Raw genomic sequence first — 19020 nt, 5'->3', positions numbered from 1 at the left:
TCCACACCCCTACTCTCACACACAGTGTCCTGATCTGTACTGACCAGCAGTCGGGACACTGGGGTCCACACCCCTACTCTCACACACAGTGTCCTGGATCTGTACTGACCAGCAGTTGGGACACTGGGGTCCACACCCCTACTCTCACACACAGTGTCCTGGATCTGTACTGACCAGCAGTCGGGACACTGGGGTCCACACCCCTACTCTCACACACAGTGTCCTGGATCTGTACTGACCAGCAGTCGGGACACTGGGGTCCACACCCCTACTCTCACACACAGTGTCCTGGGATCTGTACTGACCAGAAGTCAGGACACTGGGGTCCACACCCCTACTCTCACACACAATGTCCTGGGATCTGTACTGACCAGCAGTCAGGACACTGGGGTCCACACCCCTACTCTTACACACAGTGTCCTGGGATCTGTACTGACCAGCAGTCGGGACACTGGGGTCACACCCCTACTCTCACACACAGTGTCCTGATCTGTACTGACCAGCAGTCGGGACACTGGGGTCCACACCCCTACTCTCACACTGTGTCCTGATCTGTACTGACCAGCAGTCGGGACACTGGGGTCCACACCCCTACTCTCACACAGTGTCCTGATCTGTACTGACCAGCAGTCGGGTCACTGGGGTCCACACCCCTACTCTCACACACAGTGTCCTGATCTGTACTGACCAGCAGTCGGGACACTGGGGTCCACACCCCTACTCTCACACACAGTGTCCTGATCTGTACTGACCAGCAGTCGGGACACTGGGGTCCACACCCCTACTCTCACACACAGTGTCCTGATCTGTACGGACCAGCAGTCGGGACACTGGGGTCCACACCCCTACTCTCACACACAGTGTCCTGATCTGTACTGACCAGCAGTCGGGACACTGGGGTCCACACACCTACTCTCACACACAGAGTCCTGATCTGTACTGACCAGCAGTCGGGACACTGGGGTCCACACCCCTACTCTCACACACAGTGTCCTGATCTGTACTGACCAGCAGTCGGGACACTGGGGTCCACACCCCTACTCTCACACACAGTGTCCTGATCTGTACTGACCAGCAGTCGGGACACTGGGGTCCACACCCCTACTCTCACACACAGTGTCCTGATCTGTACTGACCAGCAGTCGGGACACTGGGGTCACACCCCTACTCTCACACACAGTGTCCTGATCTGTACTGACCAGCAGTCTGGACACTGGGGTCCTCACCCCTACTCTCACACAGTGTCCTGATCTGTACTGACCAGCAGTCGGGACACTGGGGTCCACACCCCTACTCTCACACACATTGACAGGGAAAACCGGAAAATTGCGTCTTTCTCAGCCCCCAGCCAATCAGAGAGCAGCGCTGCGCTGCCACTGACTGAGGAGGCTTGAGGAGGGCTCGCGGCGGCCTTTTTCTATTTCTCTTTCTAAACAGTGAACTCTTATTCCAGATCTTTTTTTTACCAGTTTTTACTGGGCTTTCCTCTCAGATTTAGTTGTGCAGTCCGATTTTAACTGTATTGCTTTCATTTTTATTATTGTTATGTTGGCTGTATTTCTTCAGTCCTAAGAGAAAACCCTGATGAGGGTTTGTCGGGATTAAAGCAGTCAGTTCCGATATATTTCCTCGGTCCAGTGTGTAGCTTTTAATTCTTTTTTTTTAATTTAAATAATGTCGTCTCAGGAACATTGTATCCTCACTGCACTGTGAACTGTTTGGAGTTTTCAATGTGAATGTAAGAATCAATCACTGTGACGTGTACAAAGTGTCCTCGGGTGTTAATTTAAGCGATAAGGACGCCATTAATGTGCTGATTTTTAAGAGGAAATCTATCCTCTGTTGTTGAACTGGTGAGCGAGTGAAGGGGCGGAAGTTTGTGTCTGTAGGATTCCGAGCTGACTGTGCGGCCGTAGGTGTAGAAGTGCCGTAATTTCTGTCTGAACAGGTTACATTTCTGGTGAGAAGTAATGAAAAATTTGCAATTTTATGCTTTTTTTTTCTGGCAACATTCGACTCCAGTACTGGAGTGGTAGATTCTATATTAGACCCGATTAGAAGCCTGTGTTCACTGGAGAGAACTGGTAATGACAACTAACAACTGCTAATCTACTGCAGATTATCTGCAGGGTTTGACTGATTATTTTAATTTCTTTCACTTTTGAAAAGAAACAAAATATCCGGGCAAGCAAAGGGACACAGGACAGACAGACTCAGTCGCACACAGAGACACGCCGACACAGATACTCTCACACCAGGGACAGTTTTCCCATAAGTCCATTAACCCATCTGCATGTCTATGAAACCCATGTAAACATGGGGAGAACATGCAGACTCCACACAGACAGGAATTAAACCTGTTGTGAGGCGGCAAAGCTACCAAATTGTGCCACAGTGCCACATTCCTTGCTATATTTATATATTCTTTTTTGCAGTTTTTATCATACAAATAAAAAAAAAATGTTGTCCTGGGACTAAAGTTTTTGTAGGCCCCAGGCTCAGGATACTCCAGTGCTGGCCAGAGAGATTTTCACAGTCATTCTCCTGTTTCCTCCTGAACTGGCTTCATCAGTCTGTGCTCCTCTCCACTGAGAGCTGCTGTGTAGAGAGTACTGGCACAACTCTGGCTGCTGTTGCATCATCCAGGTTGGTGCTAATCATTGGTGTTAGTGGTGGGATTCTCCATTACCTGTATGCACTTTGAGCGGAGTGTCCAGAAAAGCGCTATATATAGGTGTAAGCAATTATTATTATTATTAGTAGTAGTAGAAGTAGTTGTAGTAGTATTTTCTGTGTTAACTGTGCAGAATTTAGCAGCCAGAATCATGACCAGGTCTTGTGCAGGTGATGACATTACTCCTGTCCTGGAGTCCCTGCACTGGTTTCCAGTCAGCTTTCAAAATCCTCATGGTCAGCTATAAGGCTCTGTGTGGCTCAGCAGCTCGGTACCTCATTCTCCTGTTTACTTTGTTAATGAATTAATTAATGATTTAATAATGGATTGATAAATAATTAATTTAATGAGCCAAGATAAGCCAATGAACTCACTGGTGTCCAGTGATGCAAAATCTGAAGGCACTTGCTTCTCTGTGAAGGGTGTTCGTTAATCCCGTGAAACATGTTCATTTTGAAGTGAAGCAACAGTTACATGTATTTGTACCTGAGAACAGGAGGCATGTCTCTACACAAAGAAGAGTGGGAGTGTGGAACAAGCTGCTCCTTGTGTGAAGGAGCAACACTCTTTTGTGTGAAGGAGAGTTTTAATTTCTCCACCCTAAATGTCCTATTATGTAGTTTACAATTGTGATCTCCTTATTCTTTGTACTTTGCTGATTGTGATAAGGTACACTAGGTGGGTCTATATATCCTGAAGTACAGACAGAAATATAAAACTTCCTTAGGATTTCATACCCTTGGATCAAATCTCCTTTGTCCTCGGCCAAAGAGATCCAGTTCTACCAAGTGAAATATTTAAAGATCTGAAGTAGATTTCATGTGCTGTAGTTTAATGTGCAAAGGAAATGTTCAAACCTGTAAAAAAACACAGCTCTGCACAACAGTGTACTCGTGAGTATATTTAACTCTGCTTAGGAGCAGCACACATGCATACAGAAGAGTACAAATTAAAATATCAAAGTGGGACTGGAGCTCCTCCTGGGGGACAAATGGTGAAAATCACATTGGAAAGAGTTTTTTATGAGTCAGATGTCTGCTGTACTTTAAAAAAAAAACTAAAATCTAAAAATATATATATATTCTAAACTAAATTACCCAGGACACAGTTACATGTATAACCTCCAATTTTCATCACATAATAATTACATTTCTGTAATTACAGAACGAGACAACAAAACCAAAACGTCCAGTGACATGTTGTGGCTCTATGACACTGTAAACAAGCAGGCTTGTAAATACATTTCTTTTAACCCAATAGACATACCAGTCCAGAAAGGGAAAGTAACCAGTTAAATTATTGGTGCAGAACAGTTACAACTGGTAGTTTATGCACAATAAGCCTTGCAGAGAGCCAACATAATTATTGACTGCCTGATCAACACTGATCGATATCTCAATCAATGAGCTAACAGAGGTGTGACAGTCTGAGCTCATGATCAACACTGATCAATATCTCAATCAATGAGCTAACAGAGGTGTGAGTGCCATGACCACCCCTCGCCCTGTCAATCCAAGCTTCTTCCCCCAGGGTGTCGATTTGGTCTAGTTGATGGGGAACGACAGCAATGGAAGATCAGGAGAAAGTAGAGTTGTGAAGACTTGGCTTAACCCGGCTGGCTGAGGGCCAACCTCCCATCAGTTGGGCCCCATGCGACCAAGGGGGGAGGTGCAATGGGAGTGAAGGAGGTTAGTGAAAATTGAGCAAGGCAGAGGAAGAGGGCGACGAGTGGTATATATGGAGGCTGAGCTCTTAAGTCAGAATTAATGCAAGTTGTGGCAGCTGAGTTTAAGGAATTCAGCTGCCTTCACCCCTCCTGAACTTTCATTGATTATTGCTTATGTGTTGATGGGTTTGTGTTCATCGTATCCTGTCTTGTGTTGTGTCTTTAACCTGCCTAAAGCACATTTCCCATCTGGGAGAAGACAGTGAGTAAATTGAGTAAATGAGAAAGGATTAAATCGTGTTCAGTTCAGTTTCCTGCACTCCAGGTTTTTTATTCCTGTAGAGATTTTGCTCAGCCTCTGGTTTTTCTCCCTCACGATCCTGCACTCCTCCGGCAGCAGTTTCTCGTTGTTGGCGATCTTGGGGAGGATCTCGGCGTGCTGTTTCATCTTGCGCAGCTCGGCGATGCGGGCCTCCTCTTCCTCGTTGCGGATGAGCAGCTCGATGTAGGCGGCCGTGGACAGAGCGTTGGGCTTCAGGGCGATCTCCTCCAGCCGCGCCAGGCAGTTGGAGGACAGCCTGATCAGCTGCATGATCCAGTCTTTGATCACCTCAAAGTCAACTTCGATGTTCTCGAGCATCTCCGTCGTTGACATCAATTTGCTGGAAGCCTTAACAAAGTTGTCCTTGAGTTCTTTGACCGTCTTCTTGACTTTCACAACTTCATATTCCCACATCGTCATCTCGGATGGTCAGAGTGGTGGCAGCGACCCGGGCAGATCACACAGTGCCCTGTGTCATCCATGACAGTGCAGTCTTTCATCTCGTCTGCAGGGGGAAGGAAACATCCCGCATGGCACGAAACCCGACAGGCGATGCAGTTAATTGAAGCGTGGTCCACCTCCTCCTTTCTGGGACCAGCTCCTCCATCTCCGTCTCAAAGTTTTTGTTCTGCTCCATGTTGTCGTGCGGGGATCTCAGACATGCCTTGATCTTCTTCATTTCGCTCAGCTTCACCAGCCCGGCTTGGATCTGATGCAGCAGCTACCGTCTCCAGCCTCTCGCATTCAATCGAAGATTGAGAGGATGTCCTTCCCCTCCGTCTTCTCCACTTCCTCATCAGTGAGCTTTTGCTCCTTTAGCCCCAAAACTAGTCCAATGAAGTACCAGTCAGAGCTAAACAGGAAGACATCGGAATATGAAGCACAACTGATTAACAAGCAAAGATTTTTTAATGAAGAGGAAGATAATTTTATTGAAGAAATCTACATTTCAATTAAACAAGGTAACAAATACGGATCGTTTGGATGGCTGCACAGCTACGTGAAAAAACAAGTTTTTGCAATTTTTTACTGGTGCTCTATTAGAGCGGTATTTGTTGTCATGCAATAAGATTACAAAAATGTTTTAAAAGTTCACTGAACTTTATTAACATAAAAAGTTAATCCCTTAAGAACTATACATGTGTTTATAAAGACACATTTTCTAAAGATTGTGTACATCTTTAACCTTTGATTTTTACAAGCTAAGTTTTTTAAATGTGTTTTATGCTGTTGGAGTGAAGCTCTTAAACATTCATTGAGATATATTTAAAATACTGTATTTTTATTTAGGACCTGATGTTATCAGCATGACTCTGTACTTCACTTGGACCCTTTGCTTAGGTTTCCCTGTACTATCCTTAAATTAATAACTTATCATAGAATTGGTGGTCCACCAGTTTACTGAAAGAACTATTACAGAATAGTAGTACTCCTGATATATAAAACACAATGTCTTTTCACTAGTACATACTGGGGGAGATATTGCTTCAGAAAAAAAATGCACAAAATACACCACAGGGGAGATACAAGAAACACATTAATATTATTTTATTTTGTGTATATATATTGTATTGTATTATGTTGTATTATATATTAATATATAATAATCCTTGGATTAACAGTCTCATGACTTGAATGAGCTCCTAATTTTGTGTGTTTGGTCCCTGTTATTTAGTAAGTAGTAAACCAATTTTGCTTTTAATGATAGAAAATTAGGTTATTTCAAAGGGATTTGGAAGCTACAGTCAAACCATACCTAACCAGACCTTTGTAAACAGTCTGTGAGAGAAATTGTTTTGAAGTTGGAATTTACAGTTTCTCTGAGATTTACTCTCCAACTTATCTGAAAAAAAGCCCTCTTACATTCACATTTTAGTATAATTAAAAACATGTTTTTATCATTTTTAGTCATAACAGATATAATAGGTCATGATTTTACACACTTAACTCACATAATTAAACAAATGTCTGAGCGTTTAAGAGATATTAAACTGGTTAGAAATGAAATCATCTTTAAATTCATTTAAACAGGGCTTATAAGGAGAAATTAATTTCCCTCTCCTGCTGAGACAGACTGTCTGAATCAGTGACTGACCTGCTGCAGTTTTTCTCTGTATCTCCCTGACATCTCTCTGTATCTCTATTACTCGCATCTCTCTCCTGTGTGTCTCCTCTGTCTCTCTCAGCTCCTCAGTCCCCTCCTTTATCGCTCTACTGTCCCTTGGCTCTACGCTCTCTCTAAATTTCTCTGCTGTCTTTCTCAGCTCCTCAGTCTCCCTGTATCTCTCTACTGTTTCACTTTGCTCATCAGTATCAACAATTTGCTCCTGTTCTGTAGTCCAGTCTGGAGTGTCCACCACAGTCACCCGTCTCCCGGACACTTGTCCTGTCCTCTTTTGGCTCTACTGAGTGACCGCGGAGCTGCTGGCTTCAGAGGATGACTGCAGGGTCTCCTTCACTCACTGCAATAGGAGGAGAGACAGATGTTTAGACCACAAGACCATCGAGAAGGAATGACATATGACAGGAAAGCAACTATCTGGGTTGATTGATCTGTAACTCGTTGATCTGATCCTGTCATCCAGCTGTTTCTTGAAGGATCTCAGTTTCAACATCACAGCTGAACAGTTTATTCAAGACTGAATAGCCTTTAATTTGAATTCTGCCTTAAATTCCCCACTAAAGAGTGTCAGACTCTTAAGCTCCAGATCAAAACACAGGAGAAGAATCATTTACACGTCACACAACAGAAAACAGCAGCTTCACTCCCTGTGTATTCAGTCATATGCCTTCAAACAACAGATATATCACATGATTCTGTACTGTTTGAAGAAGGATATATAGAGATATAAAGATAATCTGTACATAGTACAATACTAACAATAATCCTTCTGAGTTCACCCTGAAAAATTGAGCGTCAGACTATATTTTGTGATTAATCACTCATTTTAAAAAAAAGGCAAATTCAGTAATTCACCATCTCACCCTGTTTGACACAGATTCTACAACAGGCTGCTGCTGTTCAGTCACAGACTCACTGATCTGCAGACAAGCTGTGACGAGTCTTTCAGACTGATGTACAGAAACAGCTCTTGTTTGGGGTTCTAATGATCTGCTGATGGGCTCTTTCATCCATTCCTGTCCTGCTGGACTTCAGAGCTGCCTTTGACACTGCTGGTCACACAGTCTTGAGGAACAGATTACAGAGGTTATTGTGTGTTTAGATCAACTGATATAAACCTTTTCATTTACAGAGACTGAACTAATTTAAGCTGGTACATATCAGTGTGCCACTGTGTTAGTAATAGCGTACAGAGTGGAGCACAGTATTATTTTAATTCCTAAAAGGACACAAGATAGTTGAATCTCTGCGTTTGATGACCAGTAATATCAGTGACTCAGTAATACAGCATCAATCTCACTCACTGCTGGGAGGCTCGTTTATACTGTTCCTCCTCTTGACAGGCAGTCTGGGCTCCTCTGTCTCTCTCTGTCTGTCCTCCTCCCTCTGTCTGATGTATTTGTCACGTTCAGTGTGTAGTTGGTCAATGTCAGTAGTGAAGTACAGCCCATAGTTTCCTGCCACCAGCTCCTCTATCTTCTCTAGCAGCTCTGTGACCTGAGTGCGGTCACCCCTGTTCTTGTTGTTGAGAACATGATACCTGTTCCCACACTTCTCCACCAGCCACTGGAGCCCCTTTCCTCCTCTTTTAATGAGCTGCTCAATGGTTGTGTCTCTCAGTGTGTCCCCCCAGGTGAACAGCACTATTGTGTGTCTCCGGACTCTCTCACTGAGAAGCTCCAGATGTTCCTCCACTGATCTCCAGTCTGTGTTTGAGTCCAGATTAATCACCAGGAGGAAAGTGTGGGGTCCTGGGGTACACAGAGACACAATTTTCACAATTTCCTGTGGATCATTCCTCATCAGCCACACATCCCAGTCTGGAGTGTCGACCACAGTGATCTTCCTCCCAGCTACTTCACACTGTCTCTTCACACACTCCTCAGTTCCTCCCTCAGCGTCAAACTCCTCTCTGCCCAGGATGGTATTTCCTGCTGAGCTCTTCCCAGACCCTCTCTTCCCCAGCAGGATGATCCTGATCTCTGAGAGACGCTGTGGTGCCTCATGGGAATCAGCCTGTCCATTCCCTGTCAGAGAGAAAGATCACAGATTATTTATCTCACTTACCAGCTTCTTATCACTGATGGCAGTTTGAATCTCTTCTCTCTAGTACAAACTCAATTTTTAGTTAAATTGTATTAATTTGCACGATTAAATATAATGAGTTTGGTTTGAAATAGCAGTTATCAACATTGATTTGAAAAGGCCTCTTTTTCCATTCACAGCACTCCCAATAACACACTGTGTTCAGTAGCAGTAGGAGTTTGCAGAGTCAGGCTGTTAAGACACAGAGCAAATCTGAACCCTGTAGTCAAGACTTTCACACCAGCAGGCAGTGATGAAACTAGAGAGCAGCTCCTTCAGCCCAGGCTGCTTTCTGGAAGATCAAGAGCTCCATACCTGAGTGAATCTACAATCTCACCAGCCATGTCTGAAAGGTGCCCAGGGTTTAGGAAAAATCACAAAATCATCTGACCATCCTGCTCGTTTGGTAGCTGTGAATCTAAAATGTCTGAAAGGTTCAGTCTTAAGCACTTGGCAGGGACGTCTTGTTTAGACACCCACCACTCTTTCAGTAAAGAAGTGTTTTCTATTCTGTCCTAAATGTTTCCCACTGAACTCTAATTTCACTGCTGAGTGTGAAACACTCCCCTAGAGCCCAGTCTGATCCCCTTAGATCTTCAAATCTCTGCTCAGATCTCCTCTGACCTCCCCTGAAGAGAATTAGACAGGAGTTAGTTTATACAGTTAAAAGACAGTCGGGCATATTTAAACTATAAAACACAGACCTTTAATTGTAAAATTAAAATCACCACTTTATCCAAAAGATATCACTGCTTTGAAATTAGACTGGAGGAGAGGAACATTCTGGGCTGTAGGGTTTTAACTACACTAAAATGTAGTTTTAGTGTAGTCTAGTTTAGCCTGGGCAGGTGGATGCTGCACATTGGTGGTGGTGGAGGAGAGTCCACATTACCTGTAAAGCACTTTGAGTAGAGTGTCCAGAAAAGTGCTATATAAGTGTAAGCAATTATTATTATTATTATTATTACTACAGTGACAGGCCAAAGAAACTGAGTCTCTTTAGTCTGAAAGGAGTGCCCCACACTGACAGGCTGGAGGAACTGAGTCTCTTTAGTCTGATGGGGGTGTCCCACACTGACATACTACACAGAGAGGGGTGGGAGGAGGGAACATGCTGCCCAGCCATATTGTTGAAGACAATACCCCGGCTTCTCTCCAGACACAGCTGGGTGAGCTCCTCCAGTCAGGACAGGAGGCTCTACTGTACACAGAGAGGGGCGGGAGGGGGGAACAAGCTGCCCAGTCAGGACAGGAGAAACAGCTGCACGAGAACCTGGAATCACTACTAATTATGGGCCAAATAAATTCCTCTGTTGTTCATCTGTACTGATTCCTCTCTGGTATTATCAGCTGTACAATAAACACGACCCCTGAGCAACAAACAGGAAACGATCATATCTGAGTGTGTCTGAGCATCATGAATACTAACAGTGTGAATCCAATACCATCAGCACACAGTCAGGTTTAACACCAATCATTCTACCTTAAATAAACACCTGATTAAAATATTTAGTGAATTCCAAACAGCTTGAGTTGACAGTACCCATCTCTGATCCCCAACAAGGGAAAGTGAAAGTAAACCAGCTCCTGTCTCTTTCCTAGTTCAGACCCCGTGTGTCTGACAGACAGAACACACTCTCAGCAGACAGGAAGACACTTCTCCAGCTGCTGCTGTGCTCTGTGACAGAGAAGAGACCCTCAGTGACTCCCTTACCGACACTCTGACAGGCAGAACAAGAGAAAACTCACCAGGGCAGAACGCTGAGCTCTCAGACGCCATCTCCCTCTCCCTCTCTCTCTCTCTCCTTCTCTTCCTGTTGATGTAGGATGGTGGGTTTCCTGTCCTCGCTGTGACACTGCTCTGGCGTCACCTGGTGGGTTTATAAAGTTAATTATCAACTGAACAGGTTCATCAGTAAGACCAAAATAAATCAACAGAACACCCAGGTCAACTCTTACCAACATCCTTGGACACTGGGGTCCACACCCCTACTCTCACACACAGTGTCCTGATCTGTACTGACCAGCAGTCGGGACACTGGGGTCCACACCCCAGGGATGGTGGAGTCTCTTTAAGGTTATTTAGTTTGGCTGGGAGTTGGGCTGTAGAAACAAACTATTAATCCCTAAATTCAGCTCTTCATCCAAATAACCATTACCTGTAAAGAGCTTTGAGTGGAGTGTTCAGAAAAGTGCTATGTAAAAGATTACGTACACTCTGCATTCAAGTTCCTACATGTAGAAAAAATCTGGAGAAACAGCCTTATGCCTGTTTAAAATTCTGTGTCAGCAGGCTGCACAGGAAAAAGTAAAGGTTTATTCCAGCTGAAAGGGCAAGACTAGAGACACAACATTTCAGCTGTGAGCTTCTTCAGTTGTGAATCTTCAGTACAGATACAGGTTCAGTACAGAGAAGCTCAGTTCAGTTTCTTGTCATCTGCACAAGTGCAATGAGATGCTTATTTGCATGTATGCTCCAATACAAGACATCAAGGAAACACCAAAAACACAGAACAGCAGTAACAACAAGTTAAATAACAACTAGAGAATAAAACACATCAGTGTTGGCAGTACAGTGGGTGAGTGTAGCCAGTGGGAGGGGTAGAGCTCAGTTATCTGAAACCTTTAGGGAAGAAGCTGTCTCTGAGTCTAGACGTTCGTGCCTTTATGCTCCTATAACTCTCACCAGAGGGAAGAGAGGAGAACAGTGAGGAACCAGGATGACTGGTGTCCTTAATGATACTTCCTTAGCGAGTAGTAAAAATGTCTGAAATAGAGGGGAGCTGTACTCCAGTGATGGACTGGGCTGACCTGACCACCCCCTGTAACTCCTTCTAGTCAGACAACAAGCTGCTGCCAAACCACACTGTAATCCCACACCTGAGCCATTCTCAATAGCACACCTGTAACATGTGGTCAGGACAGCTGAAGATAGACCAGATTTCTTCAGCTGTCTGAGGAAGTAAAGCACTGTTGTAGCATGTAGCTCCAGTTACATGCTGGGACCACGTTAAGTCATTAGCGATGAAGGCACCCAGGAACGTGAAGCTGCTAACCATCTTAACAGCCACCCCACTGATGTGAAGAGGGTGTGATCCCCACCATGCTTTCTGAAATCAATGACCAGCTCCTTGGTTTTGCGGACATTGAGGGAGGTTATTATCAGTGCAGCACTCCACCAGGTTCCTGACCTCATCCCTGCAGGCTGTCTCATCATTAGCAGTGATTCGGCCAATGACGGTAGTGTCATCAGCATATTTGTAGATGGAATAGGAGCTGTCCAGCTATATAAGAGCGGGGAGACCCCAGCAGTGTGTCAGTCCTTTAGGACAGTCCCAGCTCTGTGTTACTGTGTGTATTGAGCTCGACATGAAACTGCCCAAGACCATCTCCTGCTCAGTGTACACAGGACACCAGGTAAACATCTGTAAGCAACACTTAACATTTTAAGAAAAGAAAGTTGTCACACACTTCCCCTGTTTCACTTTCATTCCCGGAGTAAGCGAAGCACATTGTGCAGCACGTCTCTCTGTGGTTTCTGTGGGTTATTTCTGCTGTACTGTGACCTGCAGACCTGTGTTTTTGCATGTCTCCACACCTCTCACAGCATTGTCGTTTCTGAGAAAGGTTGTCGTTTCTCAGAACCATGAGTGTGTTTACTCTTCATAAGAACCTCTGTAGCTGCCATCTTGTCTGTCATTTTGTGCTCTTATCCTAACAGCTGGTGGCTTTCTCAGTTATAAACACACCCAACTGGCCAGGAGACACAGTGAGAGAGAGGAGATCACACATAATCACTCAGGAATATACATAAACAACAGGACAGGAGACACAGTCAGAGAGAGAAGATCACAGAGAATCCCTCGGTAACAAACACACACAGTAGGACAGGAGACACAGTGAGAGAGAGGAGATCACAGAGAATCCCTCAGTAACAAACACACACAGTAGGACAGGAGACACAGTGAGAGAGAGGAGATCACAGAGAATCCCTCAGTAATATAGTGCCTATAGAAAGTCTATACCCTCCTTGGACTTTTTCACATTTCATTAAGTTGCTGCATGGAACCATAATAGATTTAACTGAGAATGTTTGCCATCCATCAACACAAAGTCCTCTTTAATGTCAAAGCGAAAAAAAATCCAGACTTCTACTAAATTAATTAAAAATAAAGCAGAAAATAATTGAATGCATAAGTATTCACAACCGTGCATTGACGGTGTGACAACTCGCACTATGAACACGAAGATCATCGTTGTCAAAGCATGAAAAGGATTCGGGAAAACTCGAGCGGTCGTTTAAAGTAAAAACTCTCACGAAAAGATCACTTCTGAAATCCCTACTCACCAGAATAATCACGGACACGTCGTCGGCAGACAATTTCCAAGCAAAGACAGAGCAGCGTGAAGCAGCGACATGAAGCGACTCTAACTTGGCGGCACCTTTCAAAATAAAAGTACCCTAAAAACTGCCGCATGAAATAAAATCCTGGACCAGGTAAAATCTCATTTATAGCACAACAACACTTTGTACATCCTCAGAACTGGGTGGAATGTGATAAAGACCCACAGGTAATAGAAAATCACCATAGTTTTGCCAGATAAGTGTCTTTGCTGATGTTGCTGCGGTTTATAAACTACTTCCTGTTCTCAGACTGTGACCGTGCAGTGATGGACAGGGAGTGGTCTCACTCCCCTCCCGACCAAACTAAAATCTGTACTGTATCTGTACTGTACTGTATCTATATCTGCACTGTACTGTATCTATATCTCCATTGTACTATATCTGTACTGTACTGTATCTATATCTCCACTGTACTACATCTGTACTGTATCTATATCTATATCTCCACTGTATCTATATCTGTACTGTACCTGTATCTTTCTGTACTATACTGTATGTATATCTGTACTGTATCTATATCTCCACTGTACTACATCTGTACTGTACTGTATCTATATCTCCACTGTACTATAACAGTATCTTTCTGTACTATATGTATATCTGTATCTGTACTGTATCTATATCTCCACTGTACTACATCTGTACTGTATCTATATCTATATCTCCACTGTATCTATATCTGTACTGTACCTGTATCTATATCTCCACTGTACTACATCTGTACTGTACTGTATCTATATCTCCACTTTACTGTACCTGTATCTTTCTGTACTATATGTATATCTGTACTGTATCTATATCTCCACTGTACTACATCTGCACTGTACTGTATATATATCTCCACTGTACTATATCTGTATAGTGCTGGATTTCCAAAACAAGTGTATTGAAGGTACAAAAAATTAGTTGGTGTTGAACCTGAATGTTCGCACAAATCTTAAAGACAGCAGTGAATGTGATCAGACATGGCTGTTTCCTGTATGAAACCAGAGCAGCAGAGAGTCACACAGAATATAAAAAGAGTCACAGATGAGACTTGCCTCGTTGGTTAGTCACTCACTGATACAGGTCAGTTTTTCAGACTTGAGAAGTATCATCACTGCAGAATGAAAAAGAGAGGATTAAATATTTATTTTAATTTTGTAGTCCTGGGTATGAGTAAATAAAGTAGTTGTGATTCATATGATTATTATTTAGCCTAAAACTAGAAACTGCAGTTGTTCCAGTCTCATGCCTCGCAATATTTCCTAATCTAAGGGCAAGAGCCTTTGCCGTTATCTTATAATCAGAGTTTAATAAACTAATGGGTCTGTACAATGCACAGTCCTGTGGATCTGTAACTGTTTTTCGAAAGCAAACAGAGGATGTATTCCAAGTCTCAGGAATTAAGCCTTGATGTTTTGGAATACAGGTAACTTGTAGAACTCTGGGTGATCTCCAGGGTAGTTATTTAATAAAACTGCCTCCACAACCTCTTCAGGAGTAAAATTGCCCCAGAGATGGTGTTGGTTGAATGCTATATGTTCCACAGTGTTTTGTGACTCAGAAAGTGACTGTAATCTGTTTTTGATCAGACTGACAGACTTAATGTTTCATTTATTTTGAGTATATAGTTTATTACCAAATTTGGAGTGATTTCTCTGCTTAGAGAAAAACAACAGGTCTGAATTTTTCTAAATTCATTTTTTTATTGCTGTACATTATGAGGAGGTGGTTCTCCAGCCTTCTTACAGTGGTGCTAGAAAGTTTGTGAACCCGTTAGACTTTTCTGAATTTCTGCTTAAATTTGACCTACTATAAAATGTGATCAGATCTTCATCCAAGTCCTAAAATTAAAAATAGAGAACCCAATAAAACAAATAACGCACAAAAGGATATACTTTTAATTTATTAATTGATCAAAATGATCCAACATTAAATATGAAGATCTGATCACATTTTAGGTCACATTTATGCAGATATTCAGAAAATTCTAAACTTTCTAGCACCACTGTATACTCCAATGGACTTTACCTTATGATTTTAAATTTTAAATTTAATGATTTAAAAAGTTTACACCTGGCTAGTGTCAACATTTCCTGTTCTTGGGTGCTTCAAAGAAAGAAGATTGTGAAGATTGTGTCTCTGTGTCCCCCAGGACCCCACACTCTTCTGGTTATTGATCTGGACTCAAACATAGACTGGAGATCAGTAAAGAAACATCTGGATTTTCTCAGTGAGAGAGTGTGGAGACACACAATAGTGCTGTTCACCTGGGGGGACACACTGAGAGACACAACCATTGAGCAGCTCATTGAGAGAGGAGGAGAGGATCTCCAGTGTCTGGCGGAGAAGTGTGGGAACAGGTATCATGTTCTCAACGACAAGAACAGGGGTGACCGCACTCAGGTCACAGAGCTGCTGGAGAAGATAGAGGACATGGTGGCAGGAAACTATGGGCTGTACTTCACTACTGACATTGACCAACTACACACTGAACGTGACAAATACATCAGACAGAGGGAGGAGGACAGACAGAGAGAGACAGAGGAGCTCAGACAAAGGGAGGAGGAGAGACAGAAGAGCTGAGACAGAGAGAGGAGGAGAGACAGAGAGAGACAGAGGAGCTGAGACAGAAGTATGAAAGAAGGGAGAGAGAGAGAGAAGTTGAGCTCAGACAGAGGTTGGAGGAGGAGTGGAGCAGGAGAGAAGAGGAGCTGAAGGAGAAGATGAGAAAGACACTGAAGGAAGAGGAGCTGGAGAAAGAGACATAGGAGCCCAGACTGCCTGAGAAGAGGAAGAACAGTGTGGAGTTCATCCCACCTGCCAGTGAGTGTGATTGATGCTGTATTATTGAGTCACTGATCTTACTGGTCATCAGACTGAGAGATTCAAACATCTTGGGTCCTATTAGGAATTAAAATCATACTGTGGTCACTCCTGTACTGTATTAATAACACACTGATATCTACAAACTTAAACGGTCCACTGTGCTGTAATTGACCTCTTTTCTATCAGTGTGATTAAATTTAAACCATCACAGAGCAGTTCAGTCCCACCAACAACCTCTCTGACCAACAGTGTCAAAGGCAGCTCTGAAGTCCAGGAAAGGATGAAAGAGCCCATCAGCAGATCATTAGAAACCCTAACAAGAGCTGTTTCTGTACATCAGTCTAAAAGACTCATCACAGCTTGTCTATAGATCAGCGAGTCTGTGACTGAACAGCAGCAGCCTGTTGTAGAATCTGTGTCAAACAGGGTGAGATGGAGAATTACTGAACAGCCTGGAGTCTGAATTCTGCTTTTTTAACAAAGTGGTCAAGACTGCAGGTTTCAGGGTTGAAGGGACAGTTCCTGACCGAGAGACACCGACAATGAGGAAGAGAATAACTGCAGCTCAGCCCAGCAGTGGGGATATGGTACCAGGAACATGAGGTTGAGTTTATTCCACTGACAAGTGCTGAGAAGCATTAAGCCTGTTCCTCTCTTATCATCCTCAGAAATAAAAACACAGTGGACTCTGACTCTGGTTGTGGTCAGTTTCAGAGTGAAATACCTGAAGGATAATTGTCTGTGGAGAGGTTGGTCTCCTCTCATGCGTAACCTCCCTGATGCTCCTGTCTCTCCTCCTGTTGCAGTGAGTGAAGTCGAACCCAGACTCCAGCCCCGCCCCTCTGAGCTGAGACTGGTGCTGCTGGGCAGGACTGGTGCTGGGAAGAGCGCAGCAGGAAACACCATCCTGGGCTCAGAGGAGTTTCCCTCTGAAGCCAGCAGCTCCGCGGTCACTCAGGAGAGCCAGAAGAGGACAGAACAAGTGTCTGGGAGACAGGTGACTGTGGTGGACACTCCAAACTGGCTCCACACTGGACTGCCTGAGGGGGACAGGAGACGGGATGTGGGGCTCTGTGTTAACCTGTCTGCCCCTGGACCCCACGCCTTCCTCCTGGTGACCCCGCTAGGCTGATCCACAGGGGAAGACACTGGAGACAGTCCTGGAGATATTCTGAGAGAGGGCCCTGGGACATACCCTGGTCCTGTTCACCCACACTGATGAGCTGACCAGCAGGACGCTGGAGGAGTCTGTGCACACAGGCAGCAGGGAGCTCCAGTGACTGCTGGAGAAGTGTGGGAACAGGTATCACGCCCTCAACAACAAGGACAGGGGCAGCACTCAGGTCACAGAGCTGCTGGAGAAGATAGAGGAGCTGGTAGCAGGAAACCAGGGCAGCTACTACAGCACTGAGACGTACCAGGAGGCCGAGTCCCAGATCAGACAGAGGCAACTGCAGATCCTGAGGGAGAGGGAGGAGGAGAGACTGAGGGAGGAGGAGAGACTGAGAGAGAAGCATCAGAAGGAGCTGCAGAACCACCACCACAGGATGGAGGAGGAGATCCAGATACGAGAGGAGAAGATCAGAGCACTGGAGGAGCAGATAGCAGAGCTGGAGGAGAGGCTGAGGGAGGAGAGGGATGAGGGGAGGAGGAGAGAGCTGGAGGAGGAGCTGAGGAGAGAGAGAGGGGAGAGAGAGAGGCTGCAGAGAGAGATGGAGGAACTGAGAGAGGAGCAGGAGAGGGAGAGGAGAGAGAGAGGGGAGACACACAGGAGGGAGATGGAGAGACTCAGGCAGCACTATGAGGAAAAGGCCAGAGAGGAGGCAGAGAGACACAGAGAGACTCTCCAGCAGGTCAGTGTGTCGACAACACAGTTCACTCCAGCAGGACAGGAGCACAGGAGCTGCAAGAGGGAGATCGAGGAGCTGAGAGAGGCAGTAGAGTGCTACAAACAAGAAATAGAAAGACTAAACACAGCGCTGGACAGATTCACTGTGTGGCATCAGAGACACACAGGAGATACAGGAGAGTGATTGAGGACCACAAGCAGCACATCGAGAAGAAGGTCACAGAAGATGACTGAGAGAATGTTCTGCTCACCTTAAATATTCTCTAGTTATTTGAAATAATACATGATCAAAGCATTTCTAGTAAATAAAAACTGAGGTGAAGACTAGATTCCTGGGTAAAAGCTGCCCAATTTCTTCCTTCCCAGCCTGTTAGCATTTGAAGCCCTGCCCACTTCCTGTTCCTGTATGATCACTTGTCTGCACAGGTCAAACTGGCCATTAGAAGTACAGACTGGAGAACACCCTACACAACTACTGATATCATACTGTCATGTAGTCTGTCATTTATATGAATACAATACTGAACAAAATTAATGTAGAATCTTATCCAATCATGTTCAGCATGGAATAAATCTTTACTCATTCAAAGTGAATGGTAGAATAAAGTGGAAAGTGATTCAAAGGAAGAAACCAGAAGAATTGAAACTGGCTAAAAGAAAACTATAATTCCAAGATGGAGGAATTGATGAAAGGAAAGAATGAACAGGAGGTGTGGTATGGGATTGGTCCCCACATTAATAGCTTGCTTGAGCCCCACCATGTAAATGAACTGAATGTTTTTTTTTCTTGGTTGGAGATTAGTGAACCAGCTGAACCCATTTTAAAAAAATGTACTGTAATTGGGCTGCTGGTGTATCTCCCTTTACTCTGAGGTTTGAACAAGTAAGGAGTGAGTTCAGGACAGTTTACACTTCCTGTTCCTGTAGCAGTTTCAGTATGAGTTCAGGACAGTGTTCACTTCCTGTTCCTGTGGATGCTCCAGTATGAGTTCAGGACAGTGTACACTTCCTGTTCCTCTGGCAGCTCCAGTATGAGTTCGGGACAGTGTTCACTTCCTGTTCCTGTGGCAGCTCTAGTATAAGTTC

The 19020-nt window shown here is 44.2% G+C and overlaps 1 protein-coding gene and 1 pseudogene across 2 annotated transcripts; one reads left to right on the top strand and one right to left on the bottom strand.

The window, feature by feature from the left end:
- Nucleotides 1-4600: 4600 nt before the first annotated feature.
- On the bottom strand, nucleotides 4601-13371 carry LOC148807619 (GTPase IMAP family member 9-like). 2 transcript variants are annotated; one of them, XM_088909499.1, is made up of 4 exons: nucleotides 13218-13371; nucleotides 10619-10740; nucleotides 8089-8811; nucleotides 5567-7124 (listed from the first exon to the last, which is right to left on the bottom strand). In XM_088909499.1, exons 2-4 carry the CDS (start codon nucleotides 10647-10649, stop codon nucleotides 7093-7095), a joined length of 786 nt encoding a protein of 261 aa, XP_088765625.1. In that variant the 5' UTR covers nucleotides 10650-10740; nucleotides 13218-13371; the 3' UTR covers nucleotides 5567-7092. The 2 variants fall into 2 exon arrangements, with proteins under 2 accessions (XP_088765627.1, XP_088765625.1); XM_088909501.1 differs by lacking the exons at nucleotides 8089-8811; nucleotides 10619-10740; nucleotides 13218-13371 and adding an exon at nucleotides 7648-7870 and having other exon boundaries at nucleotides 4601-7124.
- Nucleotides 12239-18118, top strand: LOC148807618 (uncharacterized; annotated as a pseudogene).
- Nucleotides 18119-19020: the final 902 nt, after the last annotated feature.

The sequence above is a fragment of the Atractosteus spatula genome, unplaced genomic scaffold, assembly GCF_055471065.1.
Source record: "Atractosteus spatula isolate fAtrSpa1 unplaced genomic scaffold, fAtrSpa1.hap1 Scaffold_270, whole genome shotgun sequence".
NCBI classification, from domain to species: Eukaryota; Metazoa; Chordata; class Actinopteri; order Semionotiformes; family Lepisosteidae; genus Atractosteus; species Atractosteus spatula.
The sequence above is the reverse complement of the archived record's forward strand: the minus strand, read 5'-3'. Positions and strand labels throughout refer to the sequence as shown.

Bases quoted from the DNA above. Each gene is read 5' to 3' on its own strand.
- LOC148807619 (XM_088909499.1), bottom strand. From the start codon at position 10,649: ATGGCGTCTGAGAGCTCAGCGTTCTGCCCTG. The intron at 8,812-10,618 runs GTGAGTTTTCTC...TCTCTCTGACAG, and splicing joins GAGCTCAGCGTTCTGCCCTG to GGAATGGACAGGCTGATTCC. The intron at 7,125-8,088 runs GTGAGTGAGATT...CTCCTATTGCAG, and splicing joins TATAAACGAGCCTCCCAGCA to TGAGTGAAGGAGACCCTGCA.